General features: G+C 39.2%; 1 protein-coding gene across 4 annotated transcripts in view; it reads left to right on the forward strand.

Moving 5' to 3' along the window:
* LOC124712666 (synaptic functional regulator FMR1) overlaps positions 1-24,288 on the forward strand; it is a 240,306-nt gene that overhangs the window by 52,597 nt on the left and 163,421 nt on the right. For all 4 annotated transcript variants that reach the window (XM_047242889.1, XM_047242892.1, XM_047242890.1 and 1 more), the window contains one exon: positions 18,275-18,422. In XM_047242889.1, coding sequence (XP_047098845.1) covers positions 18,275-18,422 — 148 coding nt within the window. The remainder of the gene's footprint in view (positions 1-18,274; positions 18,423-24,288) is intronic.

Raw genomic sequence — 24,288 nt, forward strand, 5'->3', positions numbered from 1 at the left:
CTTCCTGCCAACTGGTGCTGTAGAGAAGAGGCTACAGAACAAGCCAGTACCTGCCGCATACCAATGCTGCAAACTGTTGAAGAGTTAAGAAAGTTGAGGCATTAATTTTCAGTCAACCCTCATAATAGCCTGTGTTGCAGGGCCAGAGTAAGTTTGCTACCTGTTGCATGTAGATAATGTACTGCCTGCAAGTGCTGTTTACATAAATGGAAATATACTTTGAATTCTTGATCAAATTGGGGGGGGGTTGTAATTTCAGCCCACAGGAAATTTTGTTTAGTGGAGCTGTTATGGGTCTTGTATACTCTTTTATTTCACAGCTTACTGCAAGGGCTTCAGATTGTTGTTAGGGGTGAAATTTTGACTTCTACAGGCAGCTATGAAATTTATGTAAGCTATAGAATGTGATAAATGCTTGTCACACAATTTGAAAAATAACATTGCACTGGATTTTATGTCTTAAGAGATGTACAGAATGGCCCTCACAGATTTTCTTCATAGTTACAGTAGTGCAACACCCAGCTCAAAATAGAAGAAGAAAAAAGTTGCTGAAGATTTCTGTGTGCTGATAAATAAAAAACTTTTAAGCCACTGGTAGTATCATTTTTACTTATTTTTTTGTATATATAAAATGCAAATACTAGTTTAAAAATATTGAATCCTTTTTTAATGAAAATAAATTAAAATTTGATACATAAATGCAAAGTATGTAAGTTGTTAAGTATTTGTTAATATTTACAATAAATAGTGAACATAGAATTCAAGTAAATGTAAGAGATACATTCTTACTAGTGACATCACAATAGCAAAACTCATCCATTATGCACTCAACTATTGGCAGTTTTGTTAAAATGCGCGAATTGTTTTGTGCTTAGCAGTGCCCAGAAATCTTCAAAGAAGATTTTTCAAAAATTCCCCCCCCCCCCCCCCCCCCCCCCCTCTATCTAGGTATTTTGAGAACTACATCATACTTATTTAGCGGTGCACTGACCTTTCAAATCTTACAAATATGAAGAAAATCAGATGGTAAATCCATAAGATCCTCATGTTAGATGAATACATTACTTGCTTCTCTGCACTATTGTAATTCTTTTGTGGTAGGAGCACTGCTAATCCGTAGCAGTGAGGCACTTCCAGTCTGATAAGTGGGTGCTCGGGATTGTAGTTTGAGAGTAGTGCAGGTGTCTTCAAAAATTGTATATTAAATGCTACTTCAAATCCATGAGTCCACTCATATTTCCAACCCCCCCCCCCCCCCCCCCCCCCCCCCGCCCTCCCTTCATGAGTTTAAACTGATGCTTACACATGGATGAGTGCTTGCCCTTTTTTCCCAAATGGCTGTATGTTGGTATGGTAATGGATAGAGGTGTATTTGTGGTTGTGCATTTACTTTTGCCCATAGGTAATGAGATTTTGCCTTTTATTACTATTGGGTTATGAGACATGACTTTTGAAGCTGCTGCGTGTAAAATACCTTCTTTTAACTCTGATCTTCCAGCCCAAATAATTTGGGCATGCCTGAAGAAAATGTAGAAGCTGCTGTTTATTTCAGTCTTACATGAACTGTAAAATCTGAAGCTTTGCACAGCTCAGGTCAAGAAATCACTACAAACCTCACACAGTTTTTAAATACAGGCACAAATTTAGAACTCAAATTTACCAAATTGTTAGCCCAGAGGCTCGAATGCATGCATTCCAAATATGCTGTATGCATCCTCTTTAATTCGCTGCTAGGATCTGGATTGATTTTGCAAATTATTTTTAAAATGTGCAAGTCAACAATATCCCATTAATGGGTGTCATACTATCAGTTATTCCAAAAGTCTTCCTGATGGCAAGGGCTAAAAGCAATTGATTTTAGATGCTAATGTCTGTTGATGTCCAGAAAGTAGTTTTGCCAAGATAATGTAGATCCAGAACGTTTGTTCTGTGTGTATTTGTTCTGCAATCTGGTATAGTAACTGTAAGCTGTTTATTCATCCAAAGCTATTCCTCTAGAGCGTGTTTTTCTACAGTGGAATTGCGCTCACACCCGGATACTATTTCTGTGTCCAATCTGACTAAATGTTGCACATTGGCTATGTATGTGCAGACAGGGTTTCAGGATGTTTGGTAACATTATAGGCAGACCATAAATGGCAGTTCATGCTACCTGCATAGAGTTTTCTCTTTTGTGTCGGGCATTATTGTAAGAGATACGCTATCACTTTTCATCCATAGATTATTGTGGAGTTCAGTGAATAGCAGTGTTAAATGATTGCATTACTGTAGATAGTGTTTGGAGTAAATGGAACAATTTCGATTCAGCCTGTTTGTTAAACACTACACATTTTTTCCAGGTTCAGTTACAATGAATGTTTCAGTGTTCCTGCAGGCATTGGTAAAATGCTGACCAATGCTATTTATCTTCATTAAATATGTGTAACGGGGAGGTGGCAGCAGTTACACTATTAGAATTGTCAGTTTGACCTTTGCATGAAATAGTGATGTGCCGACTGTAGATGCAGTGAGCCCAGCAGCAAATTTAACTGCTACACCACTTTTATTTGTGATTTCTGTGTGTTGTGCATTGGTACCAGTGCAAATTTTCTACAGCTAGTAAATGTAGCATAATTATAGCATTAGCAGGAGAGAAATGTCAAAGCTTTCACCAGTACACAGGCTGTGCTGAAGGTATTACCATGAAATGCGTACAAAGTATAGCCAGAGTGGTAGCCAGTGCAAGCAGTCCCTCCTAAGAGACTCCATATCTGTACCAGAAGATTTAACAAAGAATTCCAGTTGATTGTTGCACAGTGGAGAGAAAATGGGAGCCACTCGACATAGTATCAGCTACTAGTTGGGCCACATAGAGCATCCACATAAATTCTAGTCCACCAGCTAAATCTAAGATCAAATGTCATGCTGTTATAATCTTCACACACAAACTTGTGCTCAGTCAAGCTTGGTTGACAATGCACTGTTGATTTCTGTGTAGGTTACTGCAGGTTTCTGATCTTCCTAACAAATTGTGCTTGCACTTCTACCTTCCCTTTGCATTCTTCATTAACTTGCATTATAAATTTAAATCGCCGGACACTTTATGTGCACGCATTGGCATGCTAAGAGTGAGAACATTTCCTCTTCAGAATTCATACCCTATCTAACATACATTATTAATTGGCATTTCAACCACATTGAAAGCAGCAATTAGAGAGGTTAGAGCAACATTTGTGTGGTGTGTTATTTGTCACTAACAGTAGCTCATAAATTTAAATTCTTGTCATTTCTAACAAGGGAACCTCCCCATCGCACCCCCCTCAGATTTAGTTATAAGTTGGCGCAGGGATAGGCCATGAAAAACTGAACACAGATTAATCGAGAAAACAGGAAGTTGTGTGGAACTATGAAAAAATAAGCAAAATATACAGAGTAGTCCATGCGCAATGTATGCAACATTTAGGAGAGTGCCAGCTTATGAGCGCCGTGGTCCCGTGGTTAGCGTGAGCAGCTGCGAAACGAGAGGTCCTCGGTTCGAATCTTCTCTCGAGAGAAAAGTTTCATTTTTTATTTTCAGACAATTATCAAAGTTCAGGCTCACACACATAATTAACTTCGCTCTCCAAAATTCCAGGGCATGTTCAGATTTGCTTGGACATATGCACAGTTTTACGGTGTACGCACGGAAACATTTGAAAACGTAAAAAACATATGTTTTGACAGAGCACAGGGAAAACCGTGTGACTGTGAAACTGTTGTATTCATTTGTTGCAGTTTATGTGACAAACTCTTGTGTTTTCGTCACTTTTTTGGGAGTGATTATCACATCCACAAGAAAACCTAAATCGGGCAAGGTAGAAGAATCTTTTTACCCATTTGCCTAGTGTGCAAGTTAGGTGGGTCGACAACATTTTCCTGTCATGTGACGCACATGCCGTCACCAGTGTCGTATAGAATATATCAGGTGTGTTTTCCTGTGGAGGAATCGGTTGACCTATGTACTTCTGATCAAATGTTTTCGGTTCCCATTGGAGAGGCATGTCCTTTCGTCTACTAATCGCATGGTTTTGCGGTGCGGTCGCAAAACACAGACACTAAACTTATTGCAGTGAACAGAGATGTCAATGAACGAACGGTCAGATCGTAACTTTGCGAAAATAAAGAAAGTAAAATTTTCACTTGAGGGAGGACTTGAACCCAAGACCTCTTGTTTCGCAGTTGCTCACTCTAACCACGGGACCACGGCGCTCGTGAGGTTACGCTGTCCTTGATATTGCCTATCTTGCTCGTGGACTACTCAGTTTGTATATTTTGCTTATTTTTTCATAGTTCCTCACAACTTCTTCCTGTTTTCTCGATTGATCTGTGTTCAGTTTTTCAAGGCCTATCCACTGTGCACCAAATTGGAACACTCTATGTAAGGTGTCAGCAGATGTTAGAGAGCAGACTGCAGCAGCACAGCAATGAACCAAAATTAAAATCTGCTAGAGTTGTCGTGGACACCTTGGGGGCACAAACTTCAGTTTATTTTGGTAACAACAAATGTTCCATATATGCTATGAAGTGATACTTTGGCCCGTTATTAAATGTGATGGGTGGGGGCTGCAGCAAAGGAACTGGTCTGAAGTGTAAGTTACGAAAAGGTATCCCATGTTTAAATGCATTGACCAACTGTAGCCTTTAGTTCATTGTTAATACAAAATATTCTCAGTTTAACAACTACCAGACTCACTCATACCCAAGTTGCAAATTGTAAAAGATAAACTGGTTTATCGTTTCAATCTGATTAAAAATGACTTTGTTGAAGAAACAGCTCTGCTGTTTCCTTACGTTGCAGTGGTGCAGTTATTACCCTGTGAGGGTAAAGCCAGTCACAGTCACTATCAACTACAATATACCATTGGTCATGTTGCACATGGTATTTAATCTTTCTCCAGTAAATTTGTTTCGGGGTATGGTTTTCTTGATGGCAGTCAGTTTATTTGCAGATGTACTCTTTTTTTAAGTTTTATGTGCTCCACAGTATTCAGTCAGACAATATAGGGAACAGGCTACAAAAGAATTTATCTTCATTCTCCTTTAATCACTTCAGTGTGATTTTCGTAGCAACACAAAGTGTGATAGGTAAAAAAGTAATCATTTTAATCCCTCTCCCCTCCACCCTCTACTACCGATTGTTACCCTTTTATTGTTTGTTGGATGTTAAGATTCCTTAGTGGCTCCCTGCTACTTAACCATTTTAAAAGTGAAATCTCAGTTAACTTTTTATGCTGGGACCAAGGGCCTTACGTTTCATAGAAGTTGTGTTAAAAAGTATTTTTGTTGTGTCTAATACACAAATAATTCAAAACGTAATGTGCTCTATAAGGCAAAAAGTGAATAAACTATTTTGTGGCCAACTGTGGACTGTCACCTCATTTCTGCTTTTGACCATGGAATTAATTTTTTGCTATGGCCTAACACTGCAGACAGGCAAAGAACCATGGAAACACTTGGAGAGACAATATGTTCCACAGATTGAGGACCACCAGATAACAAGGTAAACACCAGTGCATTCATCCATACTTTTAAGGTGGGTTCACTGCCAGAGGTGGTCAAAATTATCACCCCTGTGATGTGAAGCTGTATTTCCCACCACTCCATGTATGTTTTTAAATGTCAACGCTTTGGGCATATGTCTTGCCAGCAAACATGTTTTGGGGACAGCCTGGCCACTTCATAAAAAATCACCATGTGCAGTAGTGTCTCTGTAAGTTATCGAAACAACCAGTCTCCAATCCTAAAAGTATGCTAACCTACTCCAGGAACTGAAAGTCACAGATAGTCTTTCATATTTTGAAGCATTGATACCAATCTTCCATAAGAGTACCTGGTATATTTGCACCCTCAGACTTGACATTTGTAGACGTTAAAATAATGGGTACAATAGACCCTCACTTCTCCTGGTTCCTGTGGCACGCACTTCAACTGCTTCCTGCACCCAGTCAGAGAAGCAGCATTCTCCTCGGGTGTCTACCTGTGACAGGGCTCCCTCTTTGGAACCATCTCTTTAGAAATCCATAAATCAGACATCAAACAACTCGGAGTAACTGAAGCATCCATGAACTGTGGGCTGGCTGCTTTTTTTCTGTTCCGACATCCAAAGTGGATAAGCCCTCAAGAAAATAGACTGCCGAAAAGTTGTGGTGGTGGCGGTGCCAAGACAAGGCTACTATGGTGACGCCGGAGGTACCAGATGCCCCCATGCCATCAAATTCTGGAATTTACATCTGTACCACATTGGAAGCAATAGCAGTGCAAGTGCAAATGACACAATCGATCACCATTTGTAACGGGTATGTACACCCAGGCAGGGCATTCACATAAATTAATCCAAAAACTCCACACTCTTCCCCTCCCCATCTCTCCTCTTCTCTCTAAGAGATTTCAGTGCCCACCATCCCCTGTGAAGAAGCAGGACATAGTCTGGTAGGGTTCTTTCTGATACACTAGCTTCTTTCTGCTCTTAATCTTCTCCTCTCAGTGACAGTACTCCTACCCATTCTAGTGCCCCCATGCCACCTATCAACCTTAGGACTTCTTCCCTCGGTATCATGACTTCATTACAATTGTGTCTACACTATGTTCTTTGTGACAGTGATCTTTTTCCAGTGATTCTGTTAATTGTCACTACCCACAGAGCAGTAACCATGTTGGACTCTTCAAAGAGCCAGCTGGCAGTTACTATGTGTATATTGCAACATCACCATTTCAGGATCATCGATGAGCGCTGTAATGTCTAAAGTGACATCCTTCGCAGATCACCCTCCTCACTTGAAAAATGTCCTCTCATTAAGCCTTGCTATCTAATTAAGTGCAGTAAGAGAAAATACTGGGAGTGCTATGTCATCTCCTTGGTAAGGTAAGTCTTTTGATCACTAATGTGGGCCAGGCTCTTTGGTCTTCTGGGCCACCGAATATCAAATATTCTTGGTCTTTCCTTCCATGGTGGTATTTGTCTGTGTCCACTCCTGCTGAACACATTCAGCTAATTTTGCATGCGACATTGTTGGCATTTTCTTGTGTGTGTACATTTCAATGGCAGTTCCAATACATCTCCATTTTCTTCACCATTGTGCCAAATTATGTAGTAAACTTTTCACTAACTGGAATGTACTTCAAGCCCTTGACTCATCACACAATATGGCCCCGTGTCCTGATGGGATCCATTATCAGATATGGTTAGGTGTTTTCACTTCACAATGGTGAGGTAGTATAGTCATCCTAATCCTTGAACCAGGCAAAGACCCAACATCTATCAACAGCTACTGACCAGTTAACGTCGCCAAGACTGACCACTAGCACCTATTGGATTAGTCTTGAAGATAGTCTCCTTGCCAGAGTAGGATATTTCCTCTTCATTTCAAACGGTACTAGCTCTTGCTCACATTTCCTCTTCATTTCAAACGGTACTAGCTCTTGCTCACTTTTGCAATCATCATCTGACAACCTCCATTCCAAGCATGGTCTTCTGGTTTCTTAGTCATCCAAAAGGCAGACAACCCATGGATAGTTAAACTGTTTCTCAGTTTTCCCCATGAAAATAGTTTTTACTCTCTCATATAAAATTGAAAACTAATGAAACTATATAATTTTGAATGAAAGGCCAGCCTTGGTACAAATGTTCATTTTTCACTTAAATTTGTGTATATGCATTATCTTAAGTTACTTTTAGGGTGATTGGGATTGGGGCATCTCCTGCTAGATACTGGAGCTCTGGGGGCCATAGACTAAACACATTTTGCCAGCTGCCTCAGTCCTCCATCTTTTACTCTGTTTTAATTTCTTTCAGATGTGGATGACCCTTCCCTGCTACACCCTATTTCTCATTTTAATGGTAGCACTCTGATTAATAGTGGGTTCTGTTCCCCTCTTCAGTGTTTTTGACTGTAAAGTATCGAGACTGAGAACAGCATGCAGAGATGGGGTGACAGTTGTCTGCCTTTTCACTTTTACTATATAAATCTCCTGGCTTGAATGCATTCTTTTCAGTTGGATTGGAAGGTGAGTCAGATGCAGGTGGGTTTCCCCTCCGCCACATATGAGCCCTGGGAGTCCCCTGGTCTGCTGTCCTATATACTGGTGTGGCCCAAATGCTTTTCTTCTCCTTAAATTCTTTCTTGTCTCTGGCATCAACATTGTTTTCAGTCCATTTATTTTACTAATCAGGCATACGTCTGTCATTCAGTCAAATTTCTGGCTGAATTACCCATTTACAAGGGGACTGATGCTCGCACTGTTCAGCCCCTTCACCTACAACCAACCAACCAACCAGTCCTTTGGCCTTCCTAAAGTGACTTCTCTTGGCTGCCTTTGTATCATCATGTACTACTGTAGATGTTTTTATTCATAGTTAAGTGTAGTCCAGCTTGCTGATGCCATCTCAGCACCAAAACATTGTTTGCGTGCCCCAAGTTTAATTATTGTTTATCTTGTCTTACGCATCTTATACATGTGCATTTTATATTCAGAAGTTTGTTATGTAAAGGTTTATTTGACGAGGTAAGGACTAACTATATCTGCAGCAATGAGAAAATGAAAAAAAGTCTCTCTAGGCTTGAATCTGTTAGATATTTGTAGAGATCATTTGAGAGAAAGTGCCTGTCCAGAGCATTCAAGCATCTTAATTTGCTACCAGTGGACCAGTTGCACCAACAGTACATTTTAAATTTTAAGTTTCCAAATAACTTTACAGCCATCTAAACCGGGGGTAACTAACCTTTTCACATACTGCCCACTTTTCTATGTCTTAGTAGTAAAATTTTCTAACTGCCCAAAAATGTCATGATGACGGTGATTTATAAAGTAGGAAAGTAACTTTACGTTGTAACATTATAAGGCAGAGTTACAGCAAGTTAAAGCATATAACTACTTTGTCAAAAATGCAATGAAAATGTTTTTAAAACCCCTGTCATGTACGGTCCACCACAAAAGCTGGAATGCCCACTAGTGAATGATACGGACCACTGAGCAGATATTCAAAAGTGAATATAAATAGTGTTGACACATGGTAGCATTACTTTCGTGTAGTGAACTGAGAAAATGTCCCAAAATGAACTTAGCATAACCATGTGGAAATTGATGCAAGTGTTCATTTGCCACATTACTTCTACTACAGCTATGTCTACATCTATACTTCATAGACCACTGTGGAGTGCACAACAGGGGTTGGTCCCATTGTACGTATTATTTGAACTTTCTCTTATTCCATTCAAATATCGAGTGTGGGGAAAAATTATTGTTTAAATATGTTTGTGTTTGTTCACTGTATTTAATGTAATGTTGTCCACATGATCCCTATGGAAGCGGTGGGAAGGAGGTTGTCATGTATTCATCATTTAAAGCAGATTCTGAAACTTTGTGAGTAGAATTTCTCAGGGTCGTTTCTGATTATCCTCGAGTGTCTGTCTGTCAGTTCAGTTTTTGCAGCACCTTCGTGACACACTCACGTAGGTCAAATCTGTGTTCACTTGTGACATTCAATAACCCTTGTTGATCCTATATGGTAAACATCACACGCACTTAGGCGTGTTCTAGGATGTGTTGTGTGAGTGATGTGTAAGCAGTCTCCTTTATAGACTGGTTTATTGGTAGAATACCACAAAAAGGCCACCAAAATTTACCATCTGCTTTATCTGTGATTTAAGCCTATGTGATTGCAATGTATGATTTCCCTACAGAGTGTTAAACCCAGGTATGTCAGAATTGAAAAATTACAACTGTGACTCACTGTAGTTTGGTTTGTGAAGTGAAGTGCACAGTTTTAAATTTCTGAACACTCAAAGCAAGTGCCAATCTTTGCAAAACATTGAAATCTTACCAGGATCTGGACTGACTGACTGACTGACTGACTGACTGACTGTGCAGTCCCTTTCAGGCAGTACTCCATTATAGATAACTGCATCATCTGCAAATAGTTTATAGTTACTATTTTCTGTGCCAACACACTTCTCTGGGGCACGCCCAAAGTGTCTTCTACATTTGTCAACAGTTATTCATCCTCGATAACTTGCTTTGTTATGTTCATCAAGACTTGTCTTTCTGCAAACTATGTATATAATTAGTTCATGCAAACTGTTAGCAGTCTTTTGTGATTGTCAAAATTGACATACTGTTAATGGAGATTTTGTAGTTACTGTGTAAAATTTCCTTGTAACACTTCAAAACTGCATTTAAAAGTCTAGCTGATTTATTCCATTGTTGAAAGAAAGTATTCTTTCATGGGATATTAATTATGAGACTCTCTGTTAATGTTAGTTGTTTTTAGGGATAGGCCAACTCTTTCATATTTGGGAACTACAGTCCTTCATAGGACAAGTTTGTTTTTACTTATTATTTTCGTATTTGCGTGTAATTGTGCAATGGTATGTGGATTTAGAAAAATCCAAATGCTAGGAACAATATTTCATTCACGCCAAACTCAAAGGAGATCAGAAGTTTCAGAAATTTGAAATGTGAAAGAACTGTTTACTTGAGCAGATGCATGTGTGTTTAGAATGGATTCTGAGAGAGTCGGACTGCCTTCGCAGTTGTTTGAATCTCTTCAGTGGGAAAGTTAATCACTTAAATTGTTCCCCGAGTGTCTCGGAACCTGAAGAACAGAAATGGTTCTAAGAACTGTTTGATAAATTCCACAACTTTGATAAAAAAAAATTGTAAATAGTTGTTCATGGGACATACATACATACAAACTTACATTGCCTTTGTTAAATATTATTTGTGAAAGTTTTTGTACCACAAGCCATTTTTTTCCCTCAGACAGTTTGTCTTGCTTTTGTAAATGTTCTTTCTGCAGGCACTGAACTCGTAGGTATACAATTGTTTATACCTGTAGGTCAGTGTTCCTTGGCTAACAATATCTGACACATTATATTCTTGTCAGGTCTGCAGCAGGATCATCCAATCATCCAGACAGTAGAGAGCAACATTTTTAAATGTAGAAATACATTTTTAATTTTTTGAAAATCAGAATGATCAGTTTCGTGTATTGATACAGTATTCTCCATGCTCTCGTCTTTAGTTACCTCACCAGAGTGAAGTGATATTCTGAGATTTCCCAACTGCTGTGGTGTCGGTTTAAGTTCATGGTTTCTAAAAACAACTAAAGTGGAAATTATAGGCACCCACTTCAATATAAGATGAAGGGTATAAGATGAACATCAACAAAAGCAAAACGAGGATAATGGAATGTAGTCGAATTAAGTCGGGTGATGTTGAGGGTATTAGATTAGGAAATGAGACACTTAAAGTAGTAAAGGAGTTTTGCTATTTGGGGAGCAAAATAACTGATGATGGTCGAAGTAGAGAGGATATAAAATGTAAACTGGCAATGGCAAGGAAAGCGTTTCTGAAGAAGAGAAATTTGTTAACATCGAGTATTGATTTAAGTGTCAGTAAGTCGTTTCTGAAAGTATTTGTATGGAGTGTAGCCATGTATGGAAGTGAAATGTGGACGATAAATAGTTTAGACAAGAAGAGAATAGAAGCTTTCAAAATGTGGTGCTACAGAAGAATGCTGAAGATTAGATGGGTAGATCACGTAACTAATGAGGACTTATTGAATAGGATCGGGGATAACAGGACTTAGCGGCACAACTTGACTAGAAGAAGGGATCGGTTGGTAGGGCATATTCTGAGGCATCAAGGGATCACCAATTTAGTATTGGAGTGCAGCGTGGAGGGTAAAAATCGTAGAGGGAGACCAAGAGATGAATACACTAAGCAGATTCAGAAGGATGTAGGCTGCAGTAGGTACTGGGAGATGAAGCGGAGAGCTGCAGCAAACCAGCCTGTGGACTGAAGACCACAACAACAACAACACTCATCAGAATGCTAATCCTATAGTTTCGAAGCAGTGTCAGATGTTGGCTGTTCACTTTTTTGTAATTGAATATTGCAAATAATTCAGTCCAAACATCTATGGTAACGGAAAACTTGTTTTCTGCTATAGTTCATTAAAATGAGTGGCACTTTTCTCACTAGTACTGTTATACACTTCCATCATAGGGCATCACTAGATCAGAAATATGGCAACACATTAAGAAGTAATAAATATCTTTTACTAATAAATATCTTTTACTAATAAATATCTTTTACTAATAAATATCTTTTACTAATAAATATCTTTTACTAATAAATATCTTTTACTAATAAATATCTTTTACTAATAAATATCTTTTACTAATAATGAGAACAAACAATTTATTTAACTTTGATAAGTTTGATGCATGGCACGTCATATCCTGTGCCTAATAAAATATAATTGTAAATAACTTTGCTGTCTCTTGGCAGTCCATGATGCAGTCTCTAAGACTGAAAGTAATTATGCAGACACTTATGATTGAGAGAGGAAATGTTATCACTTGTTGGAATGGCTGGTCTGCAGGCTGACTGGGCACTGAACAGTTTTCTGATTGTGGGATCAGAACTGAGAGCGTGTCCATTGCGTGTCATCTTTCCTGCCTGTTGAGTCATGTCCATCTCCACCATTACTAGATGGAAGCAAAGTAGTCCCCTGTTGATAGTGCACACTCAGTGGCTGGCGGCGCTATTAGCGGACAAATAAGACGTGCTGATGGATATGATGCAGAAGCAGAAAGTGGTTCTGTTTTGTAACGAGCATGGGGAGGTTGCTGCCATGCCCATCTGATTGCAGCTTCTCATACTACTTGTTCTTTATATCTTGAGCTGTCCATACGATAATTTCTTATTTTCATTTAAAAATTAAACTAAACACCACTATTGAGCCAGTGTAGATATAGGCAAATTCATTTGTGCCTGCTTCATATTGCGCAAACAAATGAACTTAAAGATATTTAACATGGAATTTACTGAATTGGATATATTAACATGGAATTTCAACTGGCAGTGGGGTTGTGTGTGTGTGTGTGTGTGTGTGTGTGTGTGTGTGTGTGTGTGTGTGTGTGTCCACAATTACATTGATAGTGTCAGCATAGCAAGAGATGTAAAAGGATTCACTAATTTTGAATGCATCAAAGACATTTGCTGCATTTCTAGTGTCGATTGCCAATATTTTCACTAGTTCTGATGGCCACTTCTTTCTATAAGAAGTCCGATACATTTTCAGCATTGTGCCATTGCGAAAATTCTGTGCAATATTTGCATGCCCCTTGACAAACCTCTTTTATGATAGAGGCACCACACTTTACTGCCAGATTCACATTAACATTTCATTATTAATGGGCCTTTGAGTTAGATTAGTTTTCATTGGTGTAAGTGTTATGCAAATAACAAAACAGTTCAAAATTGTACAGTTGTCATTCAATTTTAAAAGTTACTCAGAAATCAAAAAGGTCAAAAAAATAGGAAAATTGCATCCCTTTTCATAAACATTGCAATACTAAAACTCCAAAGTGTAATAATGTCAGTTAACTGAAAAAGTAGTGCTGAAATCGCAGTTACCATCTGTAACAATATGCTAATAGTGTCTTATTGCTTATGTTGGCACCATGCACATCAGGGTGCACATAGGCAATTTTGTTCAAATTTTTGTTAGCTTAGGTTTGGTGAAGATACTGAGCCTGTGTAGTGTTCCTTATGGGTGACATAAAGCAAAGTAGTATTACATTAACAAAGTAATAAGCATATAAATATTTCTAAGTGGAGTCAGAAGCAGAAATTTATGAAGTAATTTATGACAGCAGATTCAACCTTCAGTTATCCCATTTCATGGTGAGTGAAAAAATACAAGAAACTCTGCACTTAAGTCATGCACAAGATACAAATATACACTTGACACTTCATTAGGAGGCCAGAAAAATGCAGTGGCAAACAAGCCTCCACTTTGATCTAATGTAGAGGGCAGAGTGGTAGCGTGATGTTTTCCTTCCTGCAGCTTTCTGTTGTCTATTGAGGCAGGTATATTTTGTGCCCTGGTCGTACATTGGTATCTCACAGTAACCAGAAAGTGCATGAAACTATCCTTCAGGTCTTTTGTTGAAGACATCTTGAAAGAATAGGTAATTCTCTCTCTCTCTCTCTCTCTCTCTCTCTCTCTCTCTCTCTCTCTCTCTCTCTCTGTCTGTGTGTGTGTGTGTGTGTGTGTGTGTGTGTGTGTGTGTGTAACCCCTGATTCAACTCATAAAATATTAAAAATAACATGTTCTTAATAGTAAACTCATTTGGTAGAATAAGTATCCAATGTTGTAAAAAGTAAATAAAATAAAATAAAGGACAATCATTATGACAGTATGTGTGAGAGACTTTGAAATGCTAGAAACTGATCAAAAATGTAACTAAGGGGCATTTTTATCACTCTCTGTAATACTTACACTGAATGTTCAGAAATTTGTTCTGAAGTAAGCATTAGTATATACAGGGTGGGTAAAGTAAAAATGGCCCAGAAAATCACATTTATGCCAGTACGTAAGATGTTTCTAGCATTTTAAAAGGCAACACACTTAAACAGACAAAACTTAAAGATCTGTTTTCATCTTTTAGTTCTGTGGTAGATTAAAAAATTTTACAGTCTTGATGGTAGAAAGTATTTACTATTGTAAAAAAAGAGTGAGTTCATGAGTCAATTTTACATGTAATTAGCTTTTGCACGGTAAGGTCTAACATTTTGGTATGCAGAAAAGTATTGCAATCAGAACAATACTGGTTTGTTTCTTTCCTGCTTGCGCTTCTAATAGATTGTTTTGTTTTGTCTTGGCGGAACCAATCTTTCAGACCCCTGTTGAATGTTGTTTATTCTCAGTTGCAGGAATATCAGGAAAGTGTTATCTCCAAGCCCGATAGTTGCACTATGAACTACGAACAATTTCTTGAGCCAGAGTTTCACCTTTCGGGAAGAGTGCTTCACCAAATATCTTCAGACTGTTCCTACTCAGATTTCTCCCTCTAATCCAGAATCATTCAGTTTTTCCTTTGGTTTCCAGAATATCGTATTTGCTCAAAAATATGTGTAGTAGAATTACAGAAAACATCAAAGCCTAATGAGTACTCATAAAACTTGAAATGCAAGCACACAGAGGCCCAATCAGTAAAGACGAACAGTTCTTCAGTTCACTACATCTTCTATTGAAGAAGTTCTATAAACTTGAACTAGTCAAATGACAGGTAGGGGGACATCCATACGTTGTCCTCAAACAAAACCAATCTAGTTTTAGAGCAAGAGGTGCCTTGCATGTCATGAAACATTGTGGTCAAAATTTTACCACTCTTCCATTGTGTGAGTGCTACTCGAGTACACTTGATCCTTGAATTTAGCCCACTGTTAAAAACCATAGTGGAAGACATGAGAGGTGGCCAGGAGATTGCACTCCCTCTGCTGATTACCCTCTCCTCACTGAACACTATGCACCCGTGAAGTGAAGTGGTGTGTGTGGTGTTGCCGCCATTTTGCTGAAAATTTTCGCACAGTTGTTCATCCTTTGTGATTTGACCCACATACAGATTTCAGTTGCTGGACATACCAGTTGGCATTAACAGTTAGGTGAAAGAATTGTGTTATGATGTGGACACCAAACTTAGTGCATCAAACATCAATCTTGAGATTATGCACCAAGTCTTGAAGTGCTGATGAGGATTTCAGATGTGTAATGGTCTATGTTCTGAATCTTAAATAATAGTAAAACTAGTATCCAAAATGAGAATGAGGTTTTCACTCAGCAGCGGAGTGTGTGCTGATGTGAAACTTCCTAGCAGATTAAAAACTGTGTGCCAGACTGAGACTCTACCAACTGAGCTACCCAAGCATGACTCACAGCCCTTCCTCACAGCTTCAGTTCTGCCAGTATCTTGTCTCCTACCTCTAGTATCCAAAAATCGTGATTCCACTTTAATCAGACTTCTCACTCACTAAAATCTAATGAAACAGCGAAATGCGTCGAACAGAGCATGCAGGAGATGCGCAACTGCTGCATACCTATGACAGCAACTCATTGGTGAATTGATATCGTGGTTCCATCATTTTCTGGGATGGCAAGTTCTCTGGTTCATAAACATGGTTTGGTTTAAAAGGACATCCACAACAAGGTTTCATGGTAGAATTAACTGCTTCAGTTTTAAGTAGTTTCATTGGTTCAAACAAGAAACGTGCAACACATAGCCGCCAACACTGAACACCAGGCTGTGGGCAGATGACAGCTGCATGTGAAGCCAAGATACAAAGGGGATTTTGAACCAATAAAACTATTTACAACTGAAGTGGGGGTCTTCTCATTGTAAGTCTTATAAATATTTTCAGACCTGGTTTTATTTTGCCCACCCTGTATAGTTGTGTAGGCGATACACAAATTGTTACTCACAGTATTTCATTTCGTAATGTCTCAATCTGCTTGCCAAGTATATTGGTGTAGTGTATAATTACAAGAAAGTGGGGTACAAAATTCAATTGGATGTTAAGACAAGTAATTCAGGCAGAAAGATTCATTTTAATGTACCAATTTCCTTTACAACTAATGAAGATATTTCCAGTAAAGTTAATGGAAATTCCAGGAAAGAAAACAGCATTTCTGAATTGTGCAGGTTGGAACTCTCCCTGCAACATATCCTTCATTACCATAACCCCTGGCCTCAACCTTCGCTAGTCCTTGTCCTCCACCTGCCTATTTCCTTTCCTGTGCCCACTCCAGTATGACACATGCTTAGTATTCTGGCAACAGTCTACGTAATCCTCTCTCTCTCTCTCTCTCTCTCTCTCTCTCTCTCTCTCTCTCTCTCTCTCTTCCGTGTGTGCACTATTAGAGTTTTTCCAAAAAGTTACTTCAGGCTTGCAAAAGTAAATTTTTTCCCCCCCATTACGACAAAATAGAGATATTCTTAATCTGTACAGGTTTTATAATTTTCATGAAGGTATATTTGAAAACTAAATAAAACTTTTTCAGTTCTCATGAACCACACTGATTTTTATTAAATACTAGCTACAACTAGTCAATTCAATATTTAAATGTAAAAACATTGTGCACAGTAACTCTAGTGCAAACAGCCATCTTTTTTGTATTAGCATTTGTGTGTAGTGTCAGTGCCAGTGCAAATGATTGTCAGCCGCAACCCCACACGTTACCAACTCATCCCCTCCTCCTTCTTAACTTCGGTCAATAGTCCGCTAAAAAATGCCACAATGAAAGAATTATTGTTCAGAGGTGATTTACCAGTAGAATGCAATAGGCTGTGTTCATAATTCCATCCTGAAACATTTGAAATTATTTGTGAAAACCACTTGCGTGACAAGATTGCTACATAAATGACACACAGTTTTTTATCCTTAACAGTAGCTATACAATGATCAGGTCTCATCTCCAATGCCATTTATGAATGGTATACTCTGTTGCAGAAGTGTGAGCAATTCTGATTGTACCTCATTACCATTGCTACCTTTTTTTACATAGGAAAACATGGAAACATTAGGAACTATCTCATGAACCAGTTCTTTTTTTGTTTTTGGTTTTTAGTGCCAGTTCATTTTCATCCACATATTGTATGTAATTAAGCACGGCCACATAGCGTTGTATTTCACATGCACATTTTGTGAAAAACCATGCTATATGAATAACCTGTAAGGCTATAAAATGAAATAGAAAGAGTATGTAAAAAAGTAAATTACTGCTATATTTATTTGCCACTTTTGAACTCCAATTTGAATGTTGTACATCTTGGACAAATTTGGTCTCACATTAACTTCTACAGTGTTTTGAGGCATGCACATAAATGACTGCTTCTTTTTGAGCACATGTGGTTAATAAATGTTAGATTCTGTCAAATTTTAAGTTGAATTGAAAATATCAGTTTGTTTCTGCTGCAATCATGTAGTCTGCATGGCAGGTGTAGTATTTTCTTTTTAGTTGAATGCTACTATTAGAAAAACTTACTTTGTGACTTTCAGGGTGATGTATCGTGAGAAAAGGAAGCAAGTTCCTCCCTGCAAGATATTCCTGTGGGAAAAGTGTGTGTTAGTGGGGTCTGCCTATGGTGCTGATAATAGTTGAAATACATCAGAAACATAGAAAACATTTATTGAATTGACACGTAGGGGAATGGGGATGTTGCTAAAGAAAACACCGTTTGGCTTCTGTGATTGTCCAGAGGTTGCTCAAGTCGCAAGTTTGTTGAAAATACTTGAAAAAAGCATAGTTAATTCAATATACACTACCATTTATGCTTGAACAGTAGCCCTGTTGTACACTGGTGATCGTAGATACACCATTTGCTCAAGGTCTTCAAAGAAAAATCATACAGATAATATTTATTATAGCTTGCGAAACTCTATTTGTTCTTCTTTCTCTTTTTTCAGGTACACAGATGAATTCAGTGTGCGGGAGGATTTGATGGGCTTAGCAATTGGTGCACATGGGGCTAATATTCAGCAGGCACGGAAAGTTGAAGGCATAACGAATATTGAACTTGAAGAAAATTCCTGTACATTCAAAATACATGGCGAGGTAAGTGATTTTACTTTGTTCAAAAAAAGGTGTGCTTTTACAGTCAGTGTGTTGTATTTAACCTTGAAATGAACTGTGTTCACTTAGCCAGAAAAGTGCCTAAAATGTTTGGTTGTGTCACTTAGTTCTCTACGTGAAGTCATTCGGTGAGTGATAGTTTGTGTGCACAATTAAGATTTCTGTATTTTATTTAGTGTGTAAGTGTTGCATGAAGCCATACAGCAATAATATTTTGTATATGGAATGTGTCACTATAAAACACTGGAAAAGCCAAGATGGAATGTAACAGCAGTATGAAAAAGGTAATTGCTACTCACCATACAGTGATGAGTTGCAACTATCCTTTTCCTTATATTTTTACTTATTATTATTATTACAAAAAATTATCTGTGCAACTTGCCAGTATAATCCTTGAAAGGATATTGGATGTACATTTTCAAAATGCGCATAGTATTGTCACTAACATTAAAAAATTCTACTGTCGGTATTATATATACAAACTAAACAGTAATGATGGAAATTGCAGGGCAGGAAAGTACATAAAAATTATGAAAGCAAACTGTCCACCTATAGTGCAATTATTTCTAAGTTATGGGCATCAAAACTGCACTACAGTATGCATGTCAGGCTTATAGACTTTCTACAGATGTGATAAGGAAAGTTTAGGTAGGATTTTAATATTTTTAGGAGGAAAGGAGACTCACTCACTGCATAGTAGAAGCCTTGAGTTGACAGGCACAAAAAAAGAAAGAATCTTTCAACAAGTTAGATGTGTGTGTGGTTTTTCTAGCAGGATTGTCTGAAAATGAAAGCTAGCAAAGGGAGGGAGTGTGTTCATTGTAGTTGAGAAAAATATTGTCTATACTGAGGTCAAATTTGGCAAGTTAATTTTTGGATGTTTTTACTGGTCACCTGATTTCACTGTGATGGTTTTATTATGACAGAAATTCTACAGTTGGTTGTGCAGAAATATACTCAGGTCATGCAAATGAGTTGGAGGCAACTTCAACCTACTATGTACAGACTGGGATGGCTGTATATTCATTGCAGGACTTACAGAAAAATGGTCTAGTGAAGTTCTAAAGAACACATTTTCTGAAAACTGTGTTGAGGAGTTAGACAGCCGATGCAATGGAAATATCTTGGACCTCATAGCTACAAACAGGCCAGACCTAATCAACATCATCAGTATAGAGACAGGGAGTACTGACCACGATATCATAGTAAATAGTTACTGAAGTTAATAAATAAAGAAGGCTGGGAGAGTATTTCTGCTAGAAAGAAGAGATAGACAGTTGATAGTATTCCACTTAGGCAATGAATTAACATCATTTAGTTCCAGTATGATGAATGTAGAGGAATTGTGGCTGATATTTAAATGTATTGTAAATCGTGCTTTGGAGAGGTATGTGCAGAGTAAGTGGATTAAGGACGGAAAAGACCTGCCATGGTTTAGCAGCAAAATTTGAAAAATACTGAGAAGCAATGGCTGTTGTATTCTATGTTCAAAAGATTTTGAAGGTCCTGGTTCTTTTCTGCACACTTCTAGTATCGCAGCCGCGATGTTGAACTGTTTCCTGAACGCACGCTACGTTCTGATGACCGAATGTCCATTCGAAAAGTAGGCCGCAGTGGCAAATGTTTGCTCCTCTCTTGTCTACAGCATGATCGTTACTAAACTAACCTTTTTAAAAAAAAAAAAAAAAAACTCTTTCGATTGCACCGAAACCCACGCAACAATGAGTAACAGCCGCTGCGTGCACACACACACACACACACACACACACACACACACACACACACACACACACACACACTACATTCTGATGACCGAATGTCTTTGTCTTTGTCTTTGTCCTTGTGGGGGTGAAGTCTCTTTTTTTCTTTGTCCTTGTGGGGGTGAAGTGTCTCTCTTTTCTTTTTCTTTGGCCTTGTGGGGGCGAAGTCTTTTTTTTTTTTCTTTGTCCTTGGTGGGGGGTGGGGGTGAAGTCTTTTTTTTTCTTTGTCCTTGGTGGGGGTGAAGTCTTTTTTTTTTTTGGTGGGGGGGTGAAGGTTGTTTTTTTTTTTTTTTTTTTTTTTTTTTTTTTTTTTTTTTTTTTTTTTTTTGGGGGGGGGGGTGAAGTCTCTTAAGTAGCTATCTGTATAAGCACCTTAATTAGGCATGTTTAACATTTTGAAAAGTTCCACATAAAATAGTTCCCACTTGTTCCTTTTAGGAAGCAGAGATGATTCAGGGTGTTTACCCCAGCTTTGAGTCTTCTCAATTTTACAGTCATAATGTTCCCTTCTTTGATTACCTTTCTTGCCAAGGTGACCATTGCTTCACAGATCTGTTGTTCCCCAGTGTATTCAATTGACATCATCTGCAGTTTATCCACCCACTCATTTCTTCCAGTTTTTTGAACATCAGTTCGGAAGGAGTATGATTAGTTCAAGAATGGCTTAAACTATTGTGTATTTCCCTCTGGAGCAGCCGTTTAATGTCGTAGTCGGCAGCAGATTTCCTTGCCCGTGTCACTGACTTAGACCATGACAGTTTTTACAGTGTAGTGCAACATAAAGATGCTATATGTATCCTCATATCACTCCTGGTATTTCTTTAAAGACCTAAGCATATTGTTGAAGTAGGTTAAATAACAAAGCCTGTTATGCTTGTGAAAATGCATTTGATTCAGAGATGTTAAATTGGATTTTTTCATGTAGAGACAGAATGTATGTTACTGGCAGCAGTTTTCCTGATGGTATTTTCCTTGGACATTGTTGACTCAATAAATTTTTTGTGACTGGAATGCAGTCACTTGTAAGATGGAACTTGCCAAAGAACACTTGGCTATTGCCTCTGTTCCGCATAAGGTCAAACCCCATAATGCAATACACAATCAGAATTGGATTGACTAGGAAGGTGTTTCCAATTACTAAGTTTCCTAGCTTGACATGGAGATGTGTCTGCAGTCATACATTGAGCGATGGTCATTGTATGCTCCTATAATGTGACAGTTTGTTACCGGAATTGTCGGCAAATGGGCTCTGTCCGATGTTTATTTGAACAATGCTGTCTAAATGGCGTTTACTGATATATCTAGAATTTTTCCAATTTCAGCATGTACTGGGGATCATGACATGGACAAATTATTAAATTTTCAAGGATTAGGATCTTGGGCTGACTCCTCTTATATCCATTTTATCATTATTGTATCTTAAGATTTTGATTTTTTTTGGTCACGCCCCTTGCTCTATCTGTTACCAACGCTCTGGAGCTGTAGGCGGTCACATTTAGTTTATGAATATTGAGGTACAGCACAATTGTCGTATATCACCTCTTTAATTACTGGGGCTAGATTTCTCAAATCAGTGTTGTTCAACGGGCATGGTAGGCTACTCTGCCACTGATCGTACCTGCTCAGAATTCGATAGCTTGTGTTATACTGTTGCTCATATCTTTGGTTCCTGTATAGATTCCTAATGTTACTATTTCTCCATACTGTTCATTACCAGCAGTTGTTTGCACACTCGCTATGCAATGTGCTTGGTTCGGTTATTTTTGTTTTCCTGTAATTTCCCAGTCCATTGCACCCTTTTGTATTTGATATCCTGGTCCATCAGATTGACTGACATCCTGTGTTCCTAATGCTTCTTCATCTTCATGCAAGAGATCAATCCTGTCTAGTTCCAGAAGGAAAACTTAAATTTGGTTGGATGCATGAACAAACTTGTCCCTGATTTCAGCTGGCAATTTGGAGTTTAATACATGCAAGACATATTGGTGAGAGAGAGATTTCTCCCAGTATCTGGCCTTGTTGCCATATTTTTCGAATTACACTTCTGGCCATTGAAATTGCTACACCAAGAAGAAATGCAGATGATAAACGGGTATTCATTGGACAAATATATTATACTAGAACTGACATGTCATTACATTTTCATGCAATTTGGGTGCATAGATCCTGAGAAATCAGTACCTCTGGCTGTAATAATGGCCTTGATACGTCTGGGCATTGAGCCAAACAGAGCTTGGATGGCGTGTACAGGTACAACTGCCCATCCAGCTTGAACACGATACCACAGTTCATCAAGAGTAGTGACTGGCGTATTGTGACAAGCCAGTTGCTCGGCCACCATTGACCAGACGTTTTCAATTCGTGAGAGATCTGGAGAATGTGCTGGCCAGGGCAGCAGTCGAGCATTTTCTGTATACAGAAAGGCCCGTACAGGACCTGCAACATGCAGTCGTGCATTATCCTCGAATGTAGGGTAAAGTCACGGGTCATAACACGTCTGAAATGTAATGTCCACTGTTCAAAGTGCCATCAATGCGAACAAGAGGTGACAGAGACGTGTAACCAATGGCACCCCATACCATCACGCCGGGTGATACGCCAGTATGGTGATGACGAAAACACGCTTCCAATGTGCATTCACCGCAATGTCGCCAAACACGGATGCGACCATCATGATGCTGTAAACAGAACCTGGATTCATCAAAAAAGTAACGTTTTGCTATTCGTGCACCCAGGTTTGACATTGTGTACACCACCGCAAGCCGTCCTGCCTGTGATGCAGCGTCAAGGGTAATTGCAACCATGATCTCCGAGCTGATATTCCATGCTGCTGCAAACGTCGTCGAACTGTTCATGCAGATGGTTGTTGTCTTGCAACGTCCCCATCTGTTGACACAGGGTTCGAGACATGGCTGCACGATCCGTTACAGCCATGCGGATAAGATGCCTGTCACCTCGACTGCTAGTGATACGAGGCCGTTGGGATCCAGCACGGCGTTGATATCACCTCCTGAACCCACTGATTCCATATTCTGCTAACAATCATTGGATCTCGACCAACGCGAGCAGCAATGTCGCGATGCGATAAACCGCAGTCGCGATAGGCTACAATCCGACCCTTATCAAAGTCGGAAACGTGATGGTACGCATTTCTCCTCCTTACATGAGGCATCACAACAACATTTCACCAGGCAATGCTGGTCAACTGCTGTTTGTGTATGAGAAATCGGTTGGAAACATTCCTCATGTCAGCACGTTGTAGGTGTCGCCACCGGTGCCAACCTTGTGTGAATGCTCCGAAAAGCTAATCATTTGCGTATCACAGCATCTTCTTCCTGTCAGTTAAATTTTGTGTCTGTAGCATGTCACCTACGTCGTGTAGCAATTTTAATGGTCAGTAGTGTGTTTACACACTGTCTGAAATTGAACAGTGCAGGATTAAAGACCTCTTTCCTTAATCATTCTTGAACTCTGCTGCACCAGTATTTTGCCAAAAATGCTGTTTCAAATTTTCTATATGTGGTACAAAACTCAGCAGCCTTAACAGACCATAGAGCTGCATCCATGTGACACCCTGCAGGTCCGGGGTTTAGAATAGGCCCGAGGTATTCCTGCCAGTCATAAGAGGCGACTAAAAGGAGTTTCTCTCATTTCAGCCTTTATGTGATGGTCCCCTGTAGGGTTTGACCTCCATTTTCCAAAATTTTCCTGAAGAATAAGCTTTACATGGTGCATCGTGTCCATGTGCTGAGACTTCTCGCATCCTTCGTCGACGTGGATCTGCACTTCTGCTCATTCTCCAGCTGTTGGACGAGGTCACCCACCCTTCCATCAACTGTGCAGTATCGTTTTCTACGCTTACGATGATAATGAACTTGTTTGCTTAGTTGCGCCTGATATCCAGCACGGTAGCCAGTCCATTGCGGTGGTGCCGCCATGTACGCTGTTGGTTGTAGCCCCCTGACCACACAGGGATCGCTCTGCTGATGCCTGCGCCGTTAACTCACCACGTATGCCAAGGGACAGATGCCCATCTCCCTGGGGCATCGTGACTCCCGGCAATGGCCATCCTACCACGTGTCCTTTGC

Source organism: Schistocerca piceifrons, chromosome 1, assembly GCF_021461385.2.
Source record: "Schistocerca piceifrons isolate TAMUIC-IGC-003096 chromosome 1, iqSchPice1.1, whole genome shotgun sequence".
NCBI classification, from domain to species: Eukaryota; Metazoa; Arthropoda; class Insecta; order Orthoptera; family Acrididae; genus Schistocerca; species Schistocerca piceifrons.